The sequence below is a fragment of the Sus scrofa genome, chromosome 2 (genome assembly GCF_000003025.6).
Source record: "Sus scrofa isolate TJ Tabasco breed Duroc chromosome 2, Sscrofa11.1, whole genome shotgun sequence".
Lineage (NCBI taxonomy): Eukaryota > Metazoa > Chordata > Mammalia > Artiodactyla > Suidae > Sus > Sus scrofa.
In genome coordinates, this window is record NC_010444.4 from 77087345 (window position 1) to 77114814 (window position 27470).

The following is a 27470-nucleotide window of genomic DNA, read 5'->3' on the forward strand; positions in this document are numbered from 1 at the left end:
GTTTCTAGGTGCAACCCTACGAGGCATGCGCGTCCCGCTTTGGCAGCTCGAGCGACAGCCAAAAGCGGCACGGGGCGGAGTTGAGGCGGAGGCGACCCCTGCCGCCCAGCCGAAATAGCTCAGTTGGGAGAGCGTTAGACTGAAGATCTAAAGGTCCCTGGTTCGATCCCGGGTTTCGGCAGGTGTTTTGGCACCCGCCTCCCCGCCCCCCAACGAGCCTCGTTGTTGATCCAGCTGCCCTCAGCTCTCCCTTACCCAGAAAGGGTCGATTTTGACTTTTCCTTCTCAGAATATTCTCCACTCTGTAGATGAGGAGCTCAGCTGCTGGTTTATGCCAACGCAGGAGAACTTAACAGCACAAGGTCTCAAACTGTAACCCCCGCCCAAAAAAAACTATGATTCCAGCCCGAATGCCCCCCGCCTCCGTCCCGTTTCACCACCCCAATTTCCAATACTTTTTAAGTGGTAGGACTAGAACCCATGCTTACTGTAAAAACGAACATTATTGCACACCTAAATTGGCAAAACGGAGTCTGCAAAAACACCGGCCCCTTGGAGGTCGTTTAATTGGGACAGTCCTGCTGGGGACCTGTTCTGTCCGTTTTACCTGTGGGGAAACAGGATCGAACTGGTGAACGCGGGTGATGATAGCAAAGCTGTCTCTGGGCCAGGTGCGCAGGGATGCTGAGCCAAGCCCTGCGCCCGAGGTCCTGAAAAGAGGAGATGGGGTGCCGGGAGGTGTCACCGTCCCCATGACAATCACAGGAGAAAAGAACAGGGCACAACCCGACTCCCCTCACAGTTCCCTTAACTGGCCATACTGTGGAGCTGGACTTTTTTTTTTAATTACATAAACTTTGTAGTTTAGAATAGCTTGATTCAGAGAGAAGTTGCAAACATAGTATGGGGCGGTTCCTCTATTCCACACCCAGCCTCCCCTACTGTTAACTTCTTACACTGATGTCAATTCATGACCAATGCGGATCTATCTTAAAGGACAACTCAAGTTAGGCCCCTCTATTCAGGTTCCTGTTTTCCACTAAGGTCCTTGCCCTGCAAGCCCCTGGGAGCCGTCCCGAGGCCCGCACCCCGACCCTCACCCCCACCCCACCAGCCTGCAGATGCCACAGCCCCGATCCACACGCCACTGCAGTCCTTAAGAGACAGCAAAGCAGCCTAGCTGTCCTTGAATTCCCCCAGGTTTCCAGCCTCCAGGGGCCGGGCTCACTGGTTAGGAGGGGGTCAGTAGTCAGACTGATGGCACGATGGGGAGAGGAAGCAGATGGGGGAGGCAAGAGTCTGGGGCAGCACAGGAGATCGCTGAAACCAGGGGCCCACCAGAAGCAGGTCTGCCAGGACAGAGTGACCAGAGGGCCAGTGAGAGGTTGAGGGAAGACAGGAGGGGGATCAAGGGCTGGAGTTTGGCCATGGGAATGGGGAGACTGACCACATTACACAGACTTGCTTCCCTGTGATTTGAGACTCTCTCCATCTGCATTACTTCTTTTAGTCAATTTTCTAGATAAGTGAACTTGAAAAAGTGCCAAAATCTATGCAAGGAAAACCCCGTTCCAGGAAGTAGTTGTGCAGAAATGTGGGACTTTAGGAAAAGCATCTCAGAGTCTGGGGTCTGGCTGGGAAGAGGTTCAGGGCAGGGTGGGCCGGGAGTGGCAGGATGTGATCAGGGCAGGGGTGAAGGCCCTGGGAGGGACAAGACACAGGGCAGCAGGGAGGCCATGCAGAGAGGTGCAGCCAGCTGTGACTCCAGCTGGCAAAGCCCAGGACGGCCAGGGGGCGACCCCGGTGTGGGGGGAGAGGGAGGGAAGCTGTGGCTGTAGTGGACAGGGGTGTGGAAGCCATGGGCCAGCCTTTCATGCTTTAGAAGCAGCCCACTACATTGGCCTCCTGGGGTTTGGGGGCCTGGGGCTACCTCACAGGCCCCTCTAGAACATTCCTCACCTGGCTAGTCGGGTCAATTTGCTCTGCCTTCCTAATACACTGCCCAGCGCCAATTTGGGGCATCACCAGACCCCCACCAACCCACCATGGCCTGCCCCAGTGGCCTTGGGCGGAAGGTTTTTTTTCCCTCCTCTTTTGGCCACACCCTCAACATATGGAAGTTCCCTGGTCAGGGACCCAATCAGAGTTGCAGAGTGACTTAGGCCACAGCTGCAGCAATGCTGGATCCCTAACCCACTCCACCAGCCTAGGGATCGAACCCGTGCTGCCTTAGAGACCAGGCTGGATCCTTAACACACTTCACCAGAGAGGGAACTCCACTCATAACCCACAAAAAACCTAGGCAGTGAGAGCTGGGAACTGGACACTTGCTGGGCACAGGACTGGGGTTGGGGGAGGGGCAAAGCCCCCAGCACACCCTACAGACATCTGCTTTGTTGAGTTGATTGATGCGGAATCGCCTCCCCAGGTGGCTGGGGACGGGGGGGGGGGGGGGGGGGGGGGGGGTGGTGCTTAGGATGGAACCTGCAGAAGCAGCCATGGGGGCAGCCCATCTGGCCAGAGCACCCGAGGTTGCCTGCCCGCAGGACCCAGAAAAAAACAGGCAGAGCTGCAAAACAGCATTTAATTCCAGTCTGAAAAGTTCAATTCCACAACCAGAGCTTAGGACACAGATATATAAAAATACTTTACAATAAGAGACTATTCCCACGCAGACCCCTGGCCCACAAGAGCATCTTGCTCTCTGTCCTGACCCATTTCAAGGAGGCTCACTGTTGGTGGACCTTTCTAGAAGGGTGCAAGGCCATGGTGGTGATGCCAGTAGGGCCATCCTCCCAAGCTCAGCCCAGAAAGGACGCCTTTCAGGCCACCCTGGGAGGAACACCTCAGCAGGACCGCTGGGCCAGCGTGTCGACATCTCTATTTAGGTTTAAGTGAAACCAAGAGCGATGTCACACGCCTTCCCGGCCCTCCAACTCAAGGCGTTCAGGCTCAGACGCCAGTCTCTATTCAGGGCACATGCCCTTGTGCCTCCCACGAGACCCTCGCTCCAACTGTCAGGTGCGGACTTCAGGGAGGCCAGTCTCTCCTTAGACGTGGGGTGCAGCCCTGGCGGTGGGGCAGCAGTGTAGCCAGGAGGAGGAGGATGGGGCAGGGCTCACAACTCACGTCCCTGATTCCTTCTGCATGAAACCTCCCATCAGCTTAGGAAAAATAACCCACTGTGGGTGGCTCTGGCCAAAACGGGACTTCTGTAACCACGTCGGGGCCCAGGCCTGCACACAACTGTCTCCAAAGGCAGGGCCCTGAGCCTGGGACCCTGGGGCATCAGGGGAACCCATCTTGTGCTTCGAGCCTCCAGACAAAGGGCTCATTTCTGCAGGTGCTAGGCCCAGGGTGTGAGCTTGTGTCCCAGGCTGCACACACAGGTGTCACAGCTCCAGCTGGCTGGGTGCTGACCCACGCAGAGTGAGCAGAAAGACGCCAGTAAGAATCATGGTCCATTTGGTCTCCTGCACGGCAATCCCAGCAGAGGCCAGAACACCGGAAAGCAGCTGGTCTCTGGTCCTGCCTCTCTCAAACATGGGTTTTTCTCAAAAACAAAATAGAGGCACAACAAACTTAGGAGTCCTCTTAGGAGCAATCACACAAAAGAGGGAAACAAATGGAAAAATACATTGATGTGCCAGGGGCTGTACATTTGTATTAGAGTCTTTAAAGCTCCTCTTTAATGTCAGATACGATGCTTTTTAACATAAAGAACAAATGTGCACCTTCAATGAACCTAGAGTACAGTCACAGGTAATGATGTTAAGCACACACACAAGAAATTCATTTTCGTCCTTTAAAAACCTTTTAGGACCTGTACCTTCCACAAGAGCCAGGAAAGGAGAAGCCGCAGTCAGACGGAGGCAGAGCCCCGCCTGCCCCAGAGCTCTGGGGCAAAACACAGCTTCCTCCGGCCTCAGCACCGACGGTTCCTTTCTTCCAGGAGCTGGTTATCAAATATTTCTTTTTCCCTGCAAAAACAAAAGAAGAAAACTTCCTTTCAGTCATTAATTGCATTTTAAAAGACATAAAGTCTCCCAAAGCAACGGAAATAAAAGCAAAAGTAAACAAATGAGATTCCATCAAATTTATAAGGTTTTTTTGTTTTGTTCTGTCCTTTTACAGCTGCACCCATGGCATATGGAAGGTCCCAGGCTAGGGGTCAAATCAGAGCTGCAACTGCTGGCCCCCACCATAGCCACAGCAACACAGGATCCGAGCTGCACCTTCGACCTACACCACAGCTCACAGCAACACTGGCTCCTGAACCCACTGAGCAAGGCAAGGGAGTAAACCAGGATCCTTGTGGATCCTAGTCAGGTTTGCTACTGCCAAGCCACAACAGGAACTCCTTTTAATCTTTTGCACAGCAAAGGAACAAAATGATAAGACAACCCACAGAATGGGAGAAAATATTTGCAGATGATACAACCGACAAGAGATTAATCTCCAAAATATACAAACAGCTCCTACGGCTCAATATCAAAAAAAAAAAAAAAAAAAAATCAAAAAATGGGCAGAGGACCTAAACATTATTTCTCCAAAGAAGACACACAGATGGCCAATAGGTACAAAAAAAAAGCTAATTGTTATAAAAATGCAAACCAAAACTACAATGAGGTACCACCTCACACTGTTAAGAATAGCCATCATTAATAAGACTACAAATAACAAATGCTGCAGAGGATATGGAGAAAAGGGAACCCTCCTTCAATGTTGGTGGGAATGTAAATTGGTGCAGCCACTATGGAGAACAGTACAGAGGTATCTCAAAAAACCAACAATAAAATAACTATATGATCCAGCAGTCCCGCTCCTGGGCAAATAATTGGAAAAGACAAAAACTCTAATTCTTTTTTTCTTTTTGTCTTTCCTAGGGTCGCACCTGTGGCATATGGAGGTTCCCAGGCTAGGGGTCGAATCAGAGCTGTAGCCGCTGGCCTATGCCACGGCCACAGCAACTTGGGATCCAAGCCACGTCTGTGACCTACAACATAGCTCATGGCAACGCCGGATCGTTAACCCACTGAGCAAGGCCAGGGATCGAACCCACAACCTCATGGTTCCTAGTCAGATTCATTAACCATTGAGCCACGGCGGGAACTCCAACTTTAATTCCTAAAGATACATGAGCCCTATATTCATAGCAGTACTATTCACTACAGCTGAGATGTAGAAACAACCTAAATGTCCACTGACAGGATTAGATTAAGAAGATGGGAGTTCCCGTCGTGGCGCAGTGGTTAACGAATCCGACTAGGAACCATGAGGTTGCGGGTTCGGTCCCTGCCCTTGCTCAGTGGGTTAACGATCCGGCATTGCCGCGAGCTGTGGTGTAGGTTGCAGACGCGGCTCGGATCCTGAGTTGCTGTGGCTCTGGCGTAGGCCGGTGGCTACAGCTCCGATTCAACCCCTAGCCTGGGAATCTCCATATGCCACGGGAGCGGCCCAAGAAATAGCAACAACAACCACAGACAAAAAGACAAAAAAAAAAAAAAAAAGAAGATGTGGTACATATATAATGTAATGTTACTCAGCCATAAAAAAGAATAAGGGAGTTCCCGTTATGGCTCAGTGGTAACAAATCTGACTAGTATTCATGAGGATGAGGGTTTGATCAGTGGGTTAAGGATCTGGTGTTGCCGTGAGCTGTGGTGTAGGTCACAGACACAGCTCGGATCCCATGTTGCTGTGGCTGTGGCACAGGACAGCAGCTGCAGCTCTGATTGGAACTGTAACTCAGGAATTTCCACATGCCGCAGGTGTGGCCCTAAAAAGATAAAACAAACAAATCCATGTTGCATGGTGTAGGTCACAGGTGTGGATCTGATGTGGCTGTGGCTGTGGCGTAGGCCAGTGGCTACAGCTCCGATTCGACCCCTAGCCTGGAACCTCCATATGTATCAGGTGCAGCCCTTAAAAAACAACAACAAAAAACAAACAAACAAACAAAAAAAACAACACTAGATGGAGTTCCCTTGTGGCACAGTGGGTTAGGGGTCCAGCACTGATACTATGGTGCCTGGACAAAAAACAAAACAAAACAACAACCATTAACAGAGAAGTGTTTAATGGGGACAGAATCAGATTGGGAAGATAAGAAAGTTCTGTAGGTGGACAGTGGGGATAGTCACCTGACAATAGGGTTATGTGTAATGCCAATGAGCTGTGCGCTTAAAAATGGCTAGGATGGGGAGTTCCCGTCGTGGTGCCATGGTTAACAAATCCAACTAGGAACCATGAGGTTGTGGGTTCGGTCCCTGCCCTTGCTCAGTGGGTTAACGATCTGGCGTTGCGGTGAGCTGTGGTGTAGGTTGCAGAAGCAGCTAAGATCCCGCGTTGCTGTGGCTTTGGTGTAGGCTGGTGGCTACAGCTCCGATTCGACCCCTAGCCTGGGAACCTCCACATGCTGTGGCAGCGGCCCAAGAAATAGCAAAAAAAAGACCAAAAAAAAAAAAAAAAAATGGCTACGATGATACATTTTATGTTATTTTACCACAATGAAAAAAAAAAACCTAAAAATAAAAGAAGATGAAATATCAAACCGTCCATAAGTGACTACATAAAAAAAATTTACATTATCGGTTATTGACTGGCCACCCCCTTAGGACAGAGAGAAACTAGGAACGTGATCCTGAAACTGATGACCCACAAGGTAAAAGTAACACAGCAGTTCACAGATCCCACAAGGGAGGCAGCACAAAATCTGTTCCAGAAGCCCCAAGTGGGCAGAAGTACAATGACACTGGTTTGCGCAACAACACTTAAAAGCAACTACAGTGTGAAAGAACAGGAGTGGGCACATCTGGGAAGGGAGCAAAAACGGGACCAAAGAGAAGCCATGTCCCGGAGGCAGCAGAGTGACGGCTGCGGTGCAGCACATCGTTCCATGGGCCCAGGGCCGGGGCTGCAGAGACCTCAGTCCAGAGGAGCAAGCAGGAATCGACCTGCAGAAACCTTGTGCTCCCGGAACAACGTTTGTGCTGGTGGGGAGGCCGCCCAGCCCACAGCTGAGACTGAGATGGAAATGCCCATTCCTGCTCTGCTAATTCAGCTGAGCCCAGGCTCCAGTGGCCACTGCATCCCAGTGGGCAGCACCCAGAGCCCTGTCCAGGGGAGGATTCGGGCCTGGGGCTGAGAGGCTGAACCAGGAGGGGCCAGCAAAGCTGTGCCCGGGCGGCCACAGGCTAAGGCCCTAGTTGAGTCTTCAGCCTGTCACTGCCACGCGGCCCCGCCTGCTCCCTGCTCGGCCTGGCAGCTGGCCCAGAGACGGGATTAGGGGCTCTGGAGGCCAACAGTCCAAGGGCGGCGAACCACACCGATGTGAGGGAAACATCTTGATCACAGCACATCCCAGCCAGCCAGGGCGGCGGCTGCAGCTTTAATCTTGCTGTTTCCTCAAACAGCCACGGCATCGGGGCCATGGGGAGAACGCGCAGGCCCAGCCAACAGCACAACGGCTGGGACAGGTGCCAGCGGCCTACCGGTAGCTGAGGGAAGGTCCTCGGATGTACTTCTCCTCGGCTGTCTTGTAGTCCACTGAGTCCACGGCAGAAATCGCGCAGATGATGGCCTGCAAGAGGGCAGCGGCTCAGGCTCGGGCCAGGCCACGGGGGCTCACAGGGAGCTCAGAGGACCCATGGGCAGCCCAGGCCCACGAGCACAGCCTGCCATATCTCTGCTTCCAGCGAGGTTCCCAAGTAGGTCAACAAGGTCCTCTTTAGGATGAGAGACGAGAGCTCACGTCACCAAAAGCAGAGAATGAGAGGCTGCGTCCAAATGAACTGGGGCAGGTTTAAAAATACATACATTGACTAGGAAAAAAAAAAACAAAGTGGTAATCTGAACACACCATAGATGTCTGATGTTAAAGCATCACTTCTAACTGCTTCAGGTGAGTCACAGGACTGTGGTTACATCAAAAAATACTTTCGGAGTTCCTGTTGTGCCTCGGCAGAAAAGAGCCGGACTAGCGTCTACGAGGATGTGTGTTTGATGCTTGGCCTCACTCAGTGGGTTAAGGATCTGGCGTTGCCATGAGCTGTGGTGTAGGTCACAGATGTGGTGTGGATCTGATGTGGCTGTGGCTGGCAGCTGTAGCTCCGAAGATTTGACCCCTAGCCTGGAAATCTCCATGTGCTACGAGTACGGCCCTTTAAAAAAAAAAAGAAGAGATGGGGGAGTTCCCGTCGTGGCTCAGTGGTTAACAAATCTGACTAGGAACCATGAGGTTGCAGATTTGATCCCCGGCCTTGTTCAGTGGGTTAAGGACCCGGCGTTGCCGTGAGCTGTGGTGCAGGTTGCAGATGTGGCTCAGATCCCAAGTTGCTGCGACTGTGGTGTAGGCCAGTGGCTACAGCTGATTAGACCCCTAGCCTGGGAACCTCCATATGCCGTGGGAGCAGCCCTAGAAAAAGCAAAAAGACAAAAAAAAAGAAAAAAAGGAGTTCCCGTCGTGGCGCAGTGGTTAACGAATCCGACTAGGAACCATGAGGTTGCGGGTTCGGTCCCTGCCCTTGCTCAGTGGGTTAACGATCCGGCATTGCCGCGAGCTGTGGTGTAGGTTGCAGACGCGGCTCGGATCCCGCGTTGCTGTGGCTCTGGCGTAGGCCGGTGGCTACAGCTCCGATTCGACCCCTAGCCTGGGAACCTCCATATGCCGCGGGAGCGGCCCAAGAAATAGCAAAAAGACAAAAAAAAAAAAAAAAAAGACAGAATAAAAAAACTTTAGAGTCCTCATGATTCAAACCAGGGTGGCCCCCCCTTGGCAGAGTTGACGCGGGGGTGTCCAGTTGCTGTGGGGGTAAAGGACACCCCTGCCCCAGCCCCTCCATGCTAGAGGCTCCCCCGAGTCGTGATGACCACAGATGTCCCCTGAGGTCACCTGGTGTCTCTGGGGGGTGGGGGTGGGAATTATTCGTTTTAGAGACATCCACTAAAGTACTTACTGATGGAAAAGGTTTGGGCTGTACCCCAAAATAACCTGAGGAGGGCCTGGTGGTACTGGTGATGTTAGCACATTCCTCCAGCCCAACAATGGACGCTGAAGAGTTAACGACGTTGTTTTATTTATTTTTTATTTACTTATTTTTGCTTTTTAGGGCTGCACCCTCAGCACATGGAGGTTCCCAGGCTGAGGTCAAATCAGAGCTACAGCTGCTGGCCTACCGCACAGTAGGGTAACACTAAATCTGAGCCACGTCTGTGACCTACACCAAGGCTCACAGCAACGCCGGATCCTTAACCCACTGAGAAAAGCCAGGGATCGAAACCACAACCTTATGGTCCCAGATGTATTCACTTCCGCTGTGCCACAACTGAAATTCCACCGTTTTATTTTTTAAATATATTTCTAACTTTCCACAATTACCTAACTTAAAATTTTTGAGTTGGGGTATCTTTCCACATTCCACACATGCCCAGCAGTGCCCGAGGAGCCATGTGTGTGCCCCCCTGCCCACCCTCACCCCAGCTGAGGGGCTCTCCACAGAGGTAAAGCCCCTTCCCTGAGAAACTCATCTCTGGAGGCAACCACCCACTGGGGTCAAGGCCACAGCTCCCCACACTGTGGGCAGACTCAGGCACCTGGCCTGGCTCCACGATGCCCTGGCAAAGCAGGGCTGGGACCCGGCTGCAGACCCCAACCCCACCCATACTGTGCGGAAGGTCCCTCAGGCCGCCTACCTCGGGCAGGAGGACATCCAGGACAAAGCGGATCCTGTCGGCACCCGTGTGTGCCAGAGCTCTGTTGCCCGCCTCCTGGCACAGCCCCTGCAGGTACTTCACCACCAGGTCCAGCTGCTCATCATCCTCCAGGTAAGTCTCCACGCAGGTCACATGTTGCCCCGAGCTCAGGAAGGTCTTCAGCCACCTGGATGGCCTCCTGTTCTTCAGGATGTCCCGAAGGTGGCCCTCAGCACCCCTGGCCTTCACGATGTATTCCACCAGCCTCTGGTTGGCACGGTCCCGGGCGGCCCTCGAACGGTCAGGGAGGACCTTCCTGCAGGCCTGCCTCCTGCCCTTCGGGCCCCCCACTGTGGGCTCCTCCAGGTCCCCCCTGCTCAGCTGGGGGAACCTGGTCCCCTGGACGTCCTGCTGGATTGACTTGCGGACAGGGTAGCCTGCAGAGGAAGTGCACAAGCTCCTGTGACTGTGGGTACCACTCAGGGCTGGGGTTGGACACCACGCTCCAGGAGGAACCACCACGTTCCCCTCAGACAGGACTCCGCCTCTCTCCCCAGCTCTGCCCTCCACCCCTGCCCCACTGAAGAGCATCATTTCATGCAGCCCAACTCTGGAATGACCAGCAACCAACTGCTAGCAACAGGGAGGCAGAGGAAAGGACCATCCAGACACCCCTGCATCAGGCAAGGCTCCGTACAGCCAACAAAACACCACCAGTGCTGACAGCAGGTGTGAGTGGGTAGCCACCAGCCCAGACGCAAAGCAGGGAAGAAACCCACAGCGGCTCCCCTCCCACTGAGTGAGGCCAGGAATTGAACCCGCATCCTCATGGATACTAGTCAGGTCCATTACTGCTGAGCCACGATGGGAACTCCAGGTCCCACTTTAAAGGATTCTGGCGGACTTACTTATGTCAGCTGCATAATATTCCAGAAAAGAGCCGGTGAAAGAACCACAGCCTGCGGGGGGGGGGGGGGCAGGGGAAGCCAGGTCACACATATGAGGAGACGCTCAGGAAATCCCTTCCCAGGTGGTCCCATCCAAGTGCCCTGACCTGGAGTCCAGGCCCCAAGCGACCCACCCCACCACCCGGCGAGAGGACTTGGGGCACAGAGAATACGCTGGCTCCAGAAAGGCCAGGGGTTTTTTACTAACGACACCACAGTCTATAGAGTCTTGACAGCTGAACTTGAGATAGGCAGAAACCAGCTCGGACTCAGAAACTGTTTTGTTCAGACCCAGGATTTTGGCTTCCACCAGCTGCCTCCCCCCGTCCCGCCCACCGCCTCTGTGCAGAGAACACTGGTAGGGGCTGGGCCAGACAGCCAGTGGGAAGAGGCTGCACTCTGCCCCACGCTGCTGTCCCCCTTCTCTCTGAGCGAGGGCGCTGCTGCCCGCGTACCGAGCCGGACCCTGTAGTCGGTGATGAGCGAGACGCACCAGCCGATGGCCTGACCAAAGTCTTCCTTGGCCTCGTCCTGCAACGAAACCCACACAGTGGGTGTCAGTGGGAGCCATGGGGAGCTATTCCAACATGTGTCCTCCACTCCCTTGTCCACAGAGGGCGCTGAAAGGACCACAGACCATACAAAAGAGGGTGGGGAACACAGCCAAGTGCAGCCGATGGATCCCTAAACTTGAGGTCACATGAAATAAACCTGCAGACACCTCTAGGCCCACTGCTCCCAACAGAGCAGGGGCAGCCGGGAGAAGTACTGCCCTGGAGGGGAGAGACCCTGGGCCTCATGGTCCTCACAACAAACCAAAGTGGTTACCCCTATGAGGACCCCTGCGCTGGGACAATGAATGAAATTAACCTGAAATCCACAGGCGTGTGATGGAAATGGGCGGGCAGCTATGGAGGAGGAGGACACAGGGGTCTCCGCCAGGCTTGCTGACTTGTTGGGACAGGCCAGCACCAACTCCCAGGAGGCAGTGCTCCCTGCTGTGCCAGTGGCCTGGCAGCACTGAGAACAGTGGGCAGCAGAAGGTTTCCTGGGCGGCCCCACTGTGTCCCCCTAATCTGAGGAACCAACTCAGATGATACCCCTCACCCAGGACAGTATCTCCCACACAGACCCCAGAGAGCCTGCTGACGCAGCCAGGAAAACCAGGCCTCAGAGTGAGCCTGACTGGCCCCACCACATCAACCCAGCAGCGGTTTGTGTTCCAGAGTTAACAGCACTCAGTGCAGACCAGCTCTCAGGGGGTTGTGAGCAAGGCATGGATGAGAGAGCTGGTCACAGAGCCACAGGTATGTGGTCCAGGAGCCCCATGCAGAGTGTCCACTGCTCCCCAACGTGGGCAGTGCCCAGGCCCTGGCTTAGAACCACTGGTCTCAGAAGGAGCTAGAAGCCCTGTCACCTCCCCTCAGCGTGGTGCACCCTGTGCTCCAAGCCAAGCCCATATGGAGGGGACAAGAGCCCCCTCCCTGGTGCTAGGAGAACCCAGGGCACCAGTCCCCAGAGCAGCGGCCACAACCGGGTTGTAGACTGCCACTGTTTTGAGGGTCACATGGAGGACACGGTTACCATCCACCAAACCAGGCCTTCAAAGCAGCACCAATAACCATTCACTTACCAGAAACGCCTGCTTCTCCTTACAATCAAAATGCTTCAGCCGTCTAAGAGACACCGTGATGCTTGAAGCAGAGAGAGAAAAGGTTAACATGAATGGACTCCACCTCAAGACCTGGGAGCTCCTTTCCTCAGAGGGAGTCACGGAGTGCCCGAGGGTCCCTGGTCCTCCCATCCCCATGGCAGCAGGGGCTGTCTGCGAGGCCCGGCAGGTGACGCTTCCACCCCATGGTGCAGGACCACAGGACTCCAGGGACCACCAGGCAACTAAACCGCGGCAAAACAAAGGCTGAGGCAGAGGCTGTTCTCAGCACCTGCAGTGACCAACTCCTGCAGCAGTTCTAGGAAGCGGGGGGTTCGATGAGGGTCCGACTGGGACCTTGCTTCGGGCATCAGATTTCGGGGCCTGCAGGGGTACTCCTCCACCAGCCATCACCCCACCCTGGAAGCACTCATCAAGAACAAAGAAGAGTGTATTACCCTCTCCCTTTGGGGTTCATGTTTCCTTCAATAAAAAGCACGCTTGCTTTCTTATCCCTTCGCCTGACACTCTTGACCTGTTGGCAAATGCAAGAACAAAAGGTGTCAAGGACCCAAAGGTGGTGGGTTTCAGGCACCATCCTGACGTCACTTCATTAAGCATGTGACAAAGGGCACAGTCAGCTCGGGAACACAGAGACAAAGCTAACACTCGGAAACACCCAGAAACCACCTACATCGCTCTTAGCACTTTGACAAGGATCAGGCCCACTGCCCCACCATCCCTGCCCATCTTGGCTGGAGAGCCTCTTCATCTGGGGGACAAGCAGGCGAGCTCAGAACTGGCCTCCCCACAGCTTTCCGCACCTCTGCTGCACTGGCACCCTGTCAACCAGCAGGCTGGTGAAAAGGAGAGGTGTGAGGAAGGCTGCCAACGGCGGAGGACATGGTGCCTCCAGGAAGCAAGTGCTGGCGGGGCGGGAGGTGAGGGACCCTGTAACCAGCCCCCTGCAACCTGTCCAGAGGCTGCTTGAAAATGGCGCTGCACCTACATGTCTGTGCTCCGCCTACAGACCCTTTAATCCTGTCCTTCCTGAACGAGTCAGTCATGTGCCAGGGGCCATGCTGGTCTGGACGAGACCAAGCTCATCACCACAACAAAAGCTCCTGCACGGTGGCAAATACCTTCCCCGTTTACTCTCTCCTAAAAATTAAAGAACCAGAGCCAGGACCGTCAGAATCCCATCTCTGCCTACAGAGGACAAAGCGGGGATTAAAGAGGAGACTGAAGGGGCGACAGCAGCCAGGCAGTGCTGAGGGGTGTCCACCACACTGGGGGCACGGCCGGAACCCCACACACCTGCCACTGCTTGGACAAAGGGCCCCACCCCAACCTGAGAATGAAAGTGCTATGACAGGGAAAAGGCCCAAAGTGCATGACATTTAAAATGAGCCGGGAGTTCCTGTCATGGCTCAGCAGAAATGAATCCAACTAGGAACCATGAGGTTGCAGGTTCAATCCCTGGCCTCACTCAGTGGGTTAAGGATGTGGCACTGCCGTGAGGTGTGGTGTAGGTTGCAGATCGGGCTCAGATCTGACATTACTGTGACTGGTGTAGGCCGGCAGCTGTAGCTCCGATTCGATCCCTAGCCTGGGAACTTCCACATGCTGTGGGCGGCCCTAAAAAAAACAAAAATAAAATAAGCAAACCACAGGCATTTTAGGGAGGCAGGCTTCCTAAGTCTGCTTGGCAACGACCTGACCTATAAAGCCTTGCAGTCCACTATGCCAGAAGGCCTCCTTAGGTAAGTGCGCCGTGTCTGCAGGACGGGCGCCCCTGCTGTCTCCCCGGCAACCGCCCAACACTGAGGAACGGACGACCTCACATTCAGGACCGACTGACCAAGAGTGAGATGGAGGAGGGTTCTTACCACGGCAGGCCAGAATGGGTATTTTTGGTATTTAAGCCAGACTAACATTCCTACTTCAAATGAACGCGGTTCTAGAATTTAGAGAAAGAAGAAACAAAGAGACAAGTTAGAGAAACGTCAAGCATAACAGCTTGACAAACTACACAATTACAGAGATGCTGTCTCAGCCTGGTGCTGACGTGGTTCCCATAAGAGAGCCGAGAGCTCGAGGGGCAGGTCTGAGACCCGTCCCCACCCCAGCCTGTCATTAGAATCTAAGTGCTGACCAGAGCCTGGGTCTGCTCACTGGGTGCTGGCGGGCGGGGGCTCAGTGCCACCTCTACAACTTCTAAGTCTCATGCTAGTCCAGAATAAAGAAAGCACTTGTTGGAGTTCCCGTCGTGGCTCAGCGATTAACAAACCCAACTGGCATTCATGAAGACGCAGGTTTGTTCCCTGGTCTCACTCATTGGGTTAAGGATCCAATGCTGCCATAAGCTGTGGTGGCAGATGCAGCTCGGATTCCGTGTTGCTGTAGCCGTGGCGTAGGCCAGAAGCTGCAGCTCCGATTTGGAGGCTATAGTTCCAACTGGACCCCTAGTCTGGAAACCGCCAAATGCAGCAGGTACGGCCCTAAAAAGATAAAAAAATAAAATAAAATAAAACACAGAGTTCCCATTGTGGCTCAGCGGGTTAAGAATCCGACTAGTATCCTTGAGAATGTGGGTGTGACCCCTAACCTCCCTCAGTGGGTTAAGGATCCAGCATCGCCGCAAGCTACAGCATAGGTCAAAGATGTGGTTTGGATCCCATGCTACTGTGGCTGTGGTACAGGCCAGCAGCCGCAGCTCCAATTCAACCCCTAGCCTGGGAACCTCCATATGCGGAAGGTGCGGCCCTAAAATAAATAAATAAATAAATAAAACAAAATAACGGCTGCACCCATGGCATATGGAAGTTCCCGGGCTAGGGGCTGAATTGGAACTGTGGCTGCAGGCCTACACATAGCCATGGCAATGCCAGATCCAAGCCATATCTGTGACCTATACTGCAGCTTGCAGCAACACCAGATTCTTAACTTACTAAGAAAGGCCAGGGATCAAACCCGTATCCTCATGGATACTAGTTAGCTTTTTTTTTTTTTTTTTTTTTTTTGTCTTTTTGTCTTTTTGCTATTTCTTTGGGCCGCTCCCGCGGCATATGGAGGTTCCCAGGCTAGGGGTCTAATCGGAGCTGTAGCCACTGGCCTACGCCAGAGCCACAGCAACGCAGTATCCGAGCCGCGTCTGCAACCTACACCACAGCCCACGGCAACGCCGGATCGTTAACCCACTGAGCAAGGGCAGGGACCGAACCCGCAACCTCATGGTTCCTAGTCGGATTCGTTAACCACTGCACCACGACGGGAACTCCTAGTTAGCTTTTTAACCTGCTGTGCCACAACAGGAACTCCAGGATAAATTTCTGAGAATCTCATCAGTCTGAGAAACTGGGTGTTTTAAAAAGCAAGAAAAAGGAGTTCCCTGGTGGCTCAGCAGGTAAGGACTCGGTGTTGTCACTGCAGTGGCTTGGGTCATTGTTGGGGCACGGATCATTTCCACATGCTGCTGGCACAGCTAAAAAAAAAAAAAGAGAGAGAGAGAGAGAGAACGAGAACTATTTCAGTAATCTTTAGAAAATGAGAGATTATTTTTTTTTTCTTTCTTTTCTGTCTTTTTATGGCTGCACCCGTAGCATGCGAAAGTTGCCAGGCTCAGGGGCAAATTCGAGCTACAGCTGCCAGCCTGCGCCACAGCCACAGCAACACCAGGTCCAAACTACAAATTATTTCTGAACAAGACTTAACTATGTTCCCAACCAAGAACGTTCCAGAATGAGTAAATAATACTTAATATTTAAATATCACAAAATCAGGTAACACAAGCTGCAGGACCAAAGATTCAGGTTCATGGCGCCGTTGTCTCCTGGAAGAAAAAGCCCTGTGGCGCCTGACAGACAAGAGGAAGGTCTGCGAGGATAGAGACTGGGAGCGGGGGCCTGTGGCACATGGGGGAGGGGAGCATAAGGGCACCCCAAGGACAATGGGTCACAGGCACAGACAGCCGACTCAGGGCCCAGCCAGGAAACACTGAAAAACCAAAACCATATGGAAGACAAAACTGAGAGAAAAAAGCCAGTGCTAGGGTCTCGGCGCTGAGGTGACCAACCCCAGGTGGCAATGAGGACATAAACACCCTTCACAAGGAGGCGCGGTGTCTTTCTCGTTGCCCAGTAAGTCCCTGGGAGCCGATGCCACCGTCACTCCCCAGAGCCCACATGCTGCAGCCTCCAGGCGTGGAAACGTCCAGACACCCAAAGGATAGGAACGGCTTGGTGAGCGAACACCCATCACTCTCAGTGCATGATGACCAGTCACCACCAGGAATGACCAGCAGAGCCATGGGAAACGCCCAGGACATGGTTGCGCAGAGAGAGTCGGAGGGGACCCGCAGGCCGCCCTGGACTGGCTGTGCAATGCCCTGCGAATATCTAATTCTTTCACAATGAAGAGATCAAAAACAACAACAACAAAACAAAAAAACGCCCAAACCAGACCACATTACACTAAATGGTTAAAAAGTGAGTCTGACAATGGACCCAGCTCTGAAGGGCTTAGTTCAAAACCAACTTTCTGTAGCTGGTTCGTCTGGTTGTTTGGCCCGCTGCATCGGACCTGCGGGGCAGGACCGTGGGGCCCAATGCTGCACCTGGGGGTGCAATGCGCACACATGGGGGCGGGAGACCCTGCCTCCTGGGACACAGTCCTGAAGCAGCGTCAGGCCACACCCAAGTGATGGCGACAGAGCACATCCGGACAGAGCACATCTACTCACTCGGTACCCTCAGCCCCCTGGGAGCAGCAGGACGCAGGCAGGAAGCAGGGTTTTGGGGCTGGCCCGCTCAGCCCATGGGCTCCTCTCTGCGGAACTGTCCTCCAGACACAGAACCCAGGACTCTCCAGGCAGCGGGAAACCTCCCCCCAAAGCCGCGGGCAGCACCACCGGGAGTGCGCCCAGGGCTCCTGGGGCCTCACCGTGATACAGGAGGATCCTAGGGGGCTCTTCATCCTCCTCGTCCTCCTCCAGGATAGACCTGACGGAATTCAACTCTACCGACTCCTCAGAAGACTGACGGGCTGCCAACAGCGGAGACCAGACCATCACCCTCGTGATCCTGGGGACTGACCCCAGGAAAGCAGCTCACGATGCATGAGCACGAGCACAAAGTTACACAGCCACACTAGGGCAGGGAGCGTGTGAGGAAAGCACATTGATGAGAGAAAAAGAGCAGAAGAGAGGGGCTGACAGAAGCAGGAGGAACAGGGTTGGGGGGGTTCCCTACTCACGCGCCCTCAGATTTGCGGGCAGCCAAGGTGGCGGGCAGCCACCCTCCCTGGGGAAAACAGCAAGGGGGCCTTGGTGAGGTGGACCCTCGAGAGATGGGCAGAAGGAGGCAGGAACGCAGGAGTGAGGCAGGAGCAGAGATTAGTTTCTGAATTAGCATTTCAAAACTAACGCTGCTGTGAGAGAATCAGAGCGCATGGCTGGAGCCACACAAAAATACACCCACACAGGAATCCTTAAAAAGTCAGGAGCCTCTTCAGTGAGTTAATCGCTTCTGAGATTCCTGCCTGTTTACCAGGGGTGCATTACCACAGGCCCCGCGATAACGCAGCATAAAGGACTTAATCCTTGGGGGAGCAGATGCAGCCTCGGCAGGGCCACAAAGCCTCCGCATGTCTGCTCCACTCCCTCTGGTGCCAAACAAAATAAAAACACCATGATTTGGAGTCAGTGGGAGAAGCTTTAACCCAAAGGGGAGACAAACAAAAAGGACGGAAGGGATCTGTGTTCAATGATCGCGTTAGGATCTGGTTAGACGCTCAGTGTCCGTCCCAGCTGACTGTGGGCTTCCCCTGTCCAGCACCTTTACCTTCGTCCAGGAGATGGTCGTTTCCAAAGTCCTCTGCGGGGCCCAGCCGAACAGTGCTGCCATCTGGGCTGCGGGTATCTGGGCTTCGGGCATGAGGGTAGGCCACAGGTCCCGGGGACAGAAGCGTGGCAGGGCTGCCCAGGGTACCCTCCTCCCCAGCTCTGGGAGGTGAACACAGGGCCTTGTTCTCCTCTGATACCAGAAGCCTGTTCTGACTGAAGCTGGCCTCCTGGGCTGGGCTTCTACCCCTTTTACTTGGGGTCGTCCAGTTCTCCCGGGATCTTCTGGGTCCACCGTCAGCTGAGGAGAGTGCGGGGGCAGGTGGGCATCCACCGCGCCCAAGCCCGTCCTTGTGGTCCACTTGGCATGTGGGGTCCTTCTCAAGAGGAGTCGGCCCCGAGAGCCTCTGGTGCAGGCGCTCCCTCCTCTGGGCTCTGCGACAGCCCAATGCATCCTCGAGCAGCGAAGGTGTGGGGCTGGGGCCGTAGGGTGAAGGGGCTGGTTCCGCAGGCTTCTCACTCGGAGACACAGTGGCCCTTTCTTCCCTCGAAGTGCTTTCTTCCTGCAAATAGCTCCTCTCATTCAGCACGTCCAGGGCCACTCGAAGTGCGCGCCGGTAGGCCAGCTCCTCTAGGGGTGCGGCCAGCACTGCGCTCTCAGAGGCTAGAGAAGAGGGAACAAAGCCCTGACATCGGGGTCCGGCACCGAGGGCCTGGAGGCCACCGTGTCCCCACCTTCATCTTTCCAGGACAGGAGCCTGGCTATCCAACACCAGCCACTGGGTCAGGGCTGCAAGGCTGCATTTTCCCAAAGAGAAAAGTGAATGACCCTACCCTGATTGGGTGACAATGATAAACTCCTCCAAGTTACACAACAAAGCCACCAGCACAATGTATTCAGATGTTTCTCAAATCCTCTCAGCTTTACAGTTTCAAATTCAATCAGGGTCCATCAAAACCCAGGCCAGCTCAATAAAGACCCGGCAGGCAGTACACTCCCCTCCCGGGTTGGGGGGGGGGGGAGTGGGGTGAGGACCGGCCCAGCGCAAAGGCTCTTTGTGGGCCAGGCAAATGTCCACACTGCTCTGCAAGGGCATTTCAAAGCAGAAAACAGGACCAGGCCCTGGAACTCTCAGCCTGACCTCCCCGCTGCCAACAGTTTTATTCATTCATTGCCACACACAGGCATGGCACTATCTGTTTGAACAAGATGATGGAGGCAGTATCATAGCTCAGCGGGCGTAATACCTCAATCAACATGGTATTTTCCTGTTTAATATTAACAGACACCCAGCTTCCCACTATACCACAATCTGCAGGAGCAATGACCGTGGTCCAGGGCTGGCAGCCAACACCACCTAAACAGCCGGGAACCACCACCGTTCCCTCCAGAGGCACAGGGAGACGGGCCCTACTCTGCATCACTGCTGGAAGGAATTCTGGGCCAGCTTGTCCCTAGACAGAAAGAGTTCCCTGCATGCGGGATGAGCGTGCCCCTGCTGCGGAGAGAAAGCACTCGCCTGTCTGGGTCTGCCTCACAGGGGCCGTGTGCCAGGCTAGGGCCAAGTCGAGTGCAGTGGAGCAGGAGTCACAGGGCTCCGCTCCCAAGCTGGCAGCCTGCACACTACGGTGGGTAGTAGCTTTCTCCCCTGGGGCTCGGCAATGGAGTTTAGATCCACACTGGACGGCAATCTCAAACCTCGGGACAGAGACTGCACCAGCAACAGAATTATTTCACAGTCTTACTATGTAAGAAGCAAAAACAAACAAACAAACAAACAAACAAACAAACGCGAAAGAGAGAGAGACAGAGACTGAACACCCTCCCCCTGTCGCTCAGGGCTGCACACCCACTCTGCATGCCCTGCAGGCCACCCCAGGAGTCAAGAACAGTGTGGGCTCCAGGGACAAATTCTACAAAGGCTGAAGAAAGCAGATGCTCCTGGTTCTTCGGCTCAGGGAAAAACCGGTGAATGGGGTACACTCCCTCCCCCCACGAGAGCAGCGTCTCAGCGTCCTCCCAAGCTGCCTCTGACTGTGGAAAGCTGCCGGTTATGTGAAAACACGCTCTTACCTAAAGAGGAGGCAATGCTTTCAATGTGAGACTTCTCCAGGATCTTGGCCCTCTTGTTCATTACCTTAATTCTGCAGGGACAGAAACGGCCGTTAGACGCCATCAAGATGTTTTCAAACTTGTTTTTCTGGAGATGACAAAAGAATGAGATTCATTTTCTTCCTCCACACCCTTACACTTAAACCAAAAGTCACAGCCAACAAGGAATTCGCACGCCTGAGGTTAGAGGCAGCAAGGACTCTGGTGAATGTGGAGGGTTTTATTTTTTTTCCCCTTCCCCTTTTAAGACAAAAAAAGGTTGGCTGGATTTTAGAGTAAAAATGAATTCAAATTGTGACTCTTATGAGGCAAATCCCACTTTCAACTGCACAAATAACTCCTTTGTTACATTTTCAGAGTAGATGATAATGTCACTAGAAGCTGTTTACAGCCCAGCAGGTGTGTTTTAGTTTAAAAGGATGTGCTTTCCTTTTAAACTCGAGTATTCAATTACCTTCCCAGCCTCAGGGAAAGTGTGAGCTGAGGACTAAGCAGGCGTCCAAGCAAGCAGCTCTGCAGAGAGAGGGATGGGGACGCAGGGAAGCTGGAAGGGGAGCTGACCAGGTTTTATTCTTCATTTAGAACTGGGAATTTTCAGTAGTCACACAGGACCTGGGCATTCCAGTGGTGCCTGGTGACCTATGTCCTTCAAGTGAAGGACAACCCAGATCACAATATAAAGCTACCCCACACCCATGCCCACGCATTTGCTGTCTGAATGCTAAAGGACAGCTTCCTGTTAGAAGGACAGGCTCAAACATCAAACATTCCAAGACTCATGGGGCTGTCACACTAGTTTCTGGAAAAAAGAAACAGAAATAAATCTGTGGGAAGGAAACATCCCCACCTGAACCCCAGCAACCATTCACCTAGTATATAATTTATATTTACGCCATTTTTTTGGGGGGGGGAGGGCCAGGGCCAGGGCAAAAACCTGTGCCACAGCATTGACAACGCCAGATCCTTCACCCGCTGAGCCACCAGGGAGCTCCTGTATTTACTCCGCTTTTATACTGATCTCTCTGTAGATCACACACAATACCTTGCAAAGATCTTCAATTTCTCAAACATATGTGAAATAAAACCAGTTTTCCTCTTACGGCTGTTATTAGCACTTCCAGGAACTAAAGGGATAAGAAGCCCTTAAAAGAAAACTTCCCTTTTTTTTTTTGGAAGTGGGTGTGTGGGGGGGTGGTATCAGAAATCCCACATGGAAAAAAAATATACAGTATTACAAAAACACAACATGAGGGAGTTCCCATCGTGATTCAGCAGTTAAGGAACCCAAACCCAACCAATATCCATTAGGACTCTGGTTTGATCCCTGGCCTCACTCAGTGAGCTAAGGATCTGGGGTTGCCCTGAGCTGTGGTGTAGGTCGCAGACGCAGCTTGGATTCCGAGTTGCTGTGGCTATGGTGTAGATGGGCAGCTGCAGCTCTGATTCGACCCCTAGCCTGGGAAATTCCATATGCCGCAGGTACAACCCTAAAAAGACAAAAAAACAAAACAAAAACACAACACTTAACTTTTTGTCTAAGGAGAGTATCTGAACGTTTAGGAAAATATTCTTTTTTCTCTTATTTTTTGCTGATTTCTCAGTTCCGGCCAAGACCTACATTTAAAAAAAAAAAAAATGTAACTAAGACACAACAAACTGCTGACCCAAAGCAAGATGCAGTGGCCACACATAAACACAAATGCAATAGCTGATTGACTTTTAAAGTATACAAGTGAGCTAGCTTCAGAAGTATGGAAACTGAGGCACGAGGGCAGTAGCAGACACAGACCAGAACCCAGGATTTTGCTGCGCACTCTGGCACTCTGCCTACGGCGTTGCTGGAAAAGCTCCCCAAGATACTCCTGTTATTTACTCTCAGGGCGCCTTGCCAGAGATTTCCTTCAGTTAGTCTTACATGCCTTTTTATAGCTGACTCTGTTAAAGAATTTTTTTTCTGGGTGGAAAAAAAAAAGAGAGAGACTGACTTCCGGAAGTGTAACCTTGTAAGCACTCGACCAAAACCCCATTAAATGGGGAATGAGAATCAGTGCCAACAGATAGCAGCGCCAACTGTTCAGACTCAATTATTTCACTGAAGCAACTCCTAGGTATTTCCTGATAAAGATTTTACTTGTCAGCCGAAAGTCATTTCTAATTCCTGAAATTACAGAATAATGGCTGTCACCTTTGCAGGCCATAATCGCTCTTTCCATTTGCAGAGGACATACTTGGCATCCGTCATGATTTAGACTCATGTGGCAAGTGGTAATGATTTGGCACAAACAAAGTACTTGAAGGTCTGACGCGATGTGCCCTGCAACAAAATGTGCACGGTGGTTTACAACATCGTTTGCTTTCGATTTCAAGGCAGATATAACTCTCAAGGGCAAAGGTTGGGGGGGGGGGTCCTCAAGTAGATGGTTCAATTCCATCATCTTGCACTGAGGGGCTCAATGCCAAAAAGAAATGACTGGCTTTGGTACTAGAAAAGCGCCTAGATTATTTTCATCGATAAAATACAGCCAAGTTCCCTCCCGAAGGCTCCGTCTGGATTATTTTTAAAAGGCTCCTGAATAAATAATGTCTGTGCTAAAGGCCCGCCTCTGTCCTCAGCACAAGAGGTGTTTTTAAACAATCAACGCTTACAAGCCTCCCTCGTTACGAGAGACTTAACATTTGACCACGGTGCAAAAAAATAAAATAAAATTGGAGGAAAGTGACTGCTCTTCTGGCTGCTGTGTCCCAGAAAGGACGGGGACAGCTGCAGACCGTTCGTGACATCAATCGGGAAGGCTGATCTAGCTGTTGACAGAAAAGAAAAGGTGGGGGGGTTCATCTGTGCAAAGTGGGGTTCACCACAGCGGGAGGGGGTGTGCCCAGTTAGCAGAGGAAGGGAGTTCAGGCAGCAGAGGTGGAATGTAGAGACAGAGAAGGGGTTAAGGCAGCAGATTCAGGAAGTAGAGATGGGTTCAAGCAGAAGAAGAGACAGCAGAGAGCAATTCAGGCAGCAGAGGTGGGGGTTCAGGGAGCAGAGGAGGGGTTCAGACAGCAAAGGAGACATTCAGGGAGGAGAAGTGGGATTCAGGTAGCAGAAGAAAGATCCAAGGAGCAGAGGTGGGGTTCAGGCAGAAGAGGAGAAGGTGCAGGGATGAGAGGAGAGGATTCAGGGAGCAGAGATGGTGGTTCAGGTATCAAAGAATGGGTTCAGACAGCAAAGGAGAGACTCGGGGAACAGAGGTGGGGTTCAGGGAGCTGAGATGGGGTTCGGGGACAGAAGGGGATGTTCAAACAGAAAAGAGATTCAGGTACGAGAGAGCAAAAGAGGATTCAATAAACAGAGGCTCTCTCCCGCGACAGAGCCTCTTTCGGGGTCCGCCCCTCCCCCCAAGCCCGGCCCCGCCGCCTCTGCCCCCGCCCGGCCGACCCGAAGGGCGCAGCCCGCCGGGCTCACCGGGCACCCGGCCTCCACAACGCGGCGTCCCTGGAGCTCAGCGCGGAGGGCGAGGAGGCCGCAGCGGCCCAACGGCGGTCGCACCCGCGCCGCCCCAGGCCCCGCCGCCCGCTCCCGCCCGCGCTCACCACCTCCTCCACCACCGCCGCCACCGCCGCCGCCGCCGCCGCTCCCGCGGGCCGGGGGCGGAGCCAGCCTGGCGCCGCAAGTCCCACCCACGCCTCTGACCAATGGGCGCCAGCGCCAGCGCCGCGGCCCTGCCCCTTCCGCCCGGCGGGGAGCAAAGTGACGAGAGAACGCGCGGGGGTGCGCGGGCGCGCGCGAGACTGACTGACGGGCGCGAGGTGGGCGGCGAGGACTGTGGCTGTGTCCTGCAGGTTCACGTGTGCGCCCGCGGGCCCCTGCCCGTGCCCGTGAAGCCCGCGCTGCCCTCTGTCTCCGCCCCGCCTCACCCGGCCCCTAGGGAAGCCTCGAGAGCCTTCCAGAACCTTCCGCGGTGTTTTGCCAATAGCCCACTTCGGTGGGCGGTGACCTGGGAAGCAGGAACCGCTGGCCGCGCCTTTGCCACTGCGGTGGCTCGTGCGGAGTCGGTTTGCAGACGGAGTGCGCCAGGGAGATCCCACGTCAGAGTGTTTTCCCTGCGCCCCTGGCCGCCCCGGAAGTGATGGAAAGCAGAATTGGGGGTCAGGAGTGGGAGTGCAGCCTCTCCTTCGGCCTGCATGGTGAAGTTTCTGGGTCACACAAGGCTTGTCCAAAGGGCCCAGAGTTCGGGGACCGAGGTGTCCAGTGGGGCGCCCAGTTTTGGCCCCAGGTGGATAACAACACCTTAGAGTCTCAGTTCACATGAGATTTTGATGCCCTACTTCCATCGGTTTTTGTTTTTTTCTTCTTGTGTGTGCGTGTTACATTTTTTAGTGCTGCACCTGAGGCACATGGAGGTTCCCAGGCTAGGAGATGAATCAGAGCTGCAGCTGCCCGCCCACACCATAGCAACGTGGGATCTGATCTGGGTCTGCGACCTACACCATAGCTGACCATCGCTCATAGCAATGCTGGATCCTTATCCACTGAGCGAGGCCAGGGCTCAAACCTGTGTCCTCATGGATGGTAGTCAGATTCCTTTCTGCTGAGCCATGATGGGAACTCCTGTTTTTTTTTTAATTCTTTTTACAGCCGCAGCTGTGGCATATGGAAGTTCCTGGAATAGAGATCAAATCAGAGGCATGACTGCACACCTGTGCCACAGCCACAGCAATGCCAGGTCCTTAACCCACAGAGAGGCCAGGGATGGAACCCACCTCCTCAGAGCAATTGTCAGGTCCTTAACCTGCTGAGCCACACTGGGAACCTTCCATTTCCATCGTTTTAGAAAAGCATGGCATTCCCTGGTGGTGTGGTTGGTAAGAAGTGGTGTTGTGGAGCTCCTGTCATGGCACAGTGGAAACAAACCGGACTAGGATCCATGAGGCCAGGCCTCGCTCTGTGGGCTAAGGATCTGGTGTTGCCATGAGCTGTGGTGTAGGTCACAGACGCAGCTCGGGTCCTGCGTGGCTGTGGCTGTGGCGTAGGCCAGCAGATGTAGCACCGATTGGACCCCCCCCCAGCCTGGGACCCTCCATATGCCGCAGGTGCAGCCCTAAAAAGCAAAAAAAAAAAAAAAAAAAAAAAAAAAAAAGAAGAAGAAAAAAAAAGAAAGAAAAAGAAAGAACTGGCTTTGTCACTGCTGTTGCTGTGACTCAGGTCTCTGCTGTGGATGGGGTTCAATCCCTGACTCAGAAACTTCGGCATGCCACAGGCATAACCAGAAAAAAACAAAAGAACATCCAGGACTTCCCTTGTGGTTCGGTGGGTTAGGTATCCAGTGTTGTCCCTCCTGTGGCTTGAATTGTTGCTGTGGCACAGGTTCGATCCCTGCCTGGGAAACTTTCACATACCACGGGCACAACTGAAAAAAAAAAAAGAATGAAAATCCAGATTGAGTTCTGGTTCACGCTGACTCACTAGGTGTTTATGTGTAAATACATTTTCATCTTTGGTTTGGTTCATGGTTCAGTGACAAACTTAATACGCTTTTACCCATCATCAAATTAACAAAGATGAAAGAAATCATCAGGCCCAGGCGCAGCACAGGGTGGGAGATGGGCAGCCATAATTCGGGGCTGCTGGGACATGTGAATTGGTACCTTTCTGGAAAGCAACTTGACAATATCTGTCAGATGCCTTGAAAGTGTTTCAGACCCTCCAACCCCGCAATTTCCACTTGCAGAGATTTATCATAAGGATATAATCGGATGGGCACAAAGATGTGTGTGCAGCAGTGTTTTCGGCAGCAGCATTTACATCGTGGAAAAAAATCCCAAGTCCACTGTATGTGCAATAGAGGTGCAGTGAGCTAAAAGACGGTGGATGCTATTTTTAAAAATGTCTTAAGTAACAAGAGAGAAATGGTTATGATGCATTTCCAGTGGAAGAGGAGAAAAAAATTTCCCCCGTTTTTACAAGCAGAGGAAAATTTTAATTAAAGCCATAACAGGCTTCCAAGAAGGATGGATCTTGTTAAAGGATGTTCTCTCGGCAACTCTGCCAGTCACTTGTGCTGCTTTAGAAGTAGACCCTTTTGTGCAACTGTGAATCTTGATGATTTGGGGTACAGATTTATTCTTTAAACAAATATTTGAGTGACTGGTTGGTGACAGGAACTGGGCATACAACAGGGAGGAAAATAGCACTCAGGGAACTCAGCCTGATGGAGAAGACGTTTAATAAAATCGCAACTATGAAGACAACATTGTAAATCAACTACATTCATAAAAAAATTAAAATAGGAGTTCCATTGTAGCTTGGCGGTAAAGAACCCTGACTAGGATCCATGAGGACTCGGGTTAGAACCCTGGCCTTGCTTAGTGGGTTAAGGATCCAGCATTCTGTGAGCCATGGTGTAATTGGAAGATCCGCATGATCTTGGAAGATCCATGGTGTAGTTGGATCCAGGATTGCTGTGGCTGTAGTGTAGACCAGCAGTTGCAGCTCTGATTCAACCCCGAGCCTGGGAACTTTCATATGCCACATGTGTAGCCCTAAAAAAATTAGATAAATAAAATAATAAAATCACAATTACCACTGACACACTCTATGCTGGCTACGCTAAGAGCTTTATAATTATTTAGTGCAAGAACCTTAAAAGGTCAGTGTGGTAGGTAATTGGCCCTATTGTTTTGGCTCTCACTGTACAAAAAAGTACCACAAAGCCCATGAGCTAAGAGAGCCAATGCCATTTGCTCACAGTCTTGCAGTCTTCCCTGGCTGCCACTGCCTGGTTCTTCTGGTCTCACCAGTGGCCACACCTGTGCTTGTATTGAGTTCACTGGTCAGCAGGAGCATGGGCCTATCGGGTTTGCATCTCCAAGTGCTCTCAGGGCTGTCCCCTCCACATTCCTGCTTCCCCAGAAGCCTCTCCTGGCTCACAAGGCCGCTCAAGTCTCTCGAGAGCACAACAGTGATCATTAACAAGTCAACAAATAACAAATGCTGGAGAGGGTGTGGGAGAAAAGGTACCCACCTCCACTGTTGGTGGGAATGGAAATGAGTTCAACCACTATGGAAAACAATATGGACGTACCTCAGAAAACTACAAGTATAGAACTACCATATGATCTACACTTAGTGGGCATGTATCTGGATAAAACTTTCCTTGAAAAAGATAAGTGAACCCCTATGTTCATTGCAGCACTATTCACAATAGCCAAGACAGGGAAACAACCTAAATGTCCATCGGC

General features: G+C 52.8%; 1 protein-coding gene and 1 non-coding gene across 15 annotated transcripts; one reads left to right on the forward strand and one right to left on the reverse strand.

The window, feature by feature from the left end:
* TRNAF-GAA lies at nucleotides 109-181 on the forward strand. Its single transcript has one exon. It is a non-coding gene; the product is annotated as a tRNA-Phe (tRNA).
* Nucleotides 2571-23892, reverse strand: LOC100511862 (PWWP domain-containing protein MUM1). 14 transcript variants are annotated; one of them, XR_002341707.1, is made up of 15 exons: nucleotides 23695-23861; nucleotides 22429-22557; nucleotides 21772-21857; nucleotides 20205-20275; nucleotides 18132-18794; nucleotides 17233-17334; nucleotides 14181-14251; nucleotides 12750-12826; nucleotides 12274-12334; nucleotides 11096-11171; nucleotides 10602-10652; nucleotides 9694-10130; nucleotides 7494-7582; nucleotides 3830-3980; nucleotides 2571-3553 (listed from the first exon to the last, which is right to left on the reverse strand). XR_002341707.1 is itself a non-coding variant. In XM_021084240.1 (14 exons), the coding sequence occupies exons 2-14, from the start codon at nucleotides 22483-22485 to the stop codon at nucleotides 3926-3928; spliced, it is 1896 nt and encodes a 631-aa protein (XP_020939899.1). In that variant the 5' UTR covers nucleotides 22486-22557; nucleotides 23823-23892; the 3' UTR covers nucleotides 2571-3925. The 14 variants fall into 14 exon arrangements, 12 of the variants coding, with proteins under 12 accessions (XP_020939899.1, XP_005661460.1, XP_020939900.1 ...); XR_002341708.1 differs by having other exon boundaries at nucleotides 20205-21857; nucleotides 23823-23851; XM_021084240.1 differs by having other exon boundaries at nucleotides 2571-3980; nucleotides 23823-23892.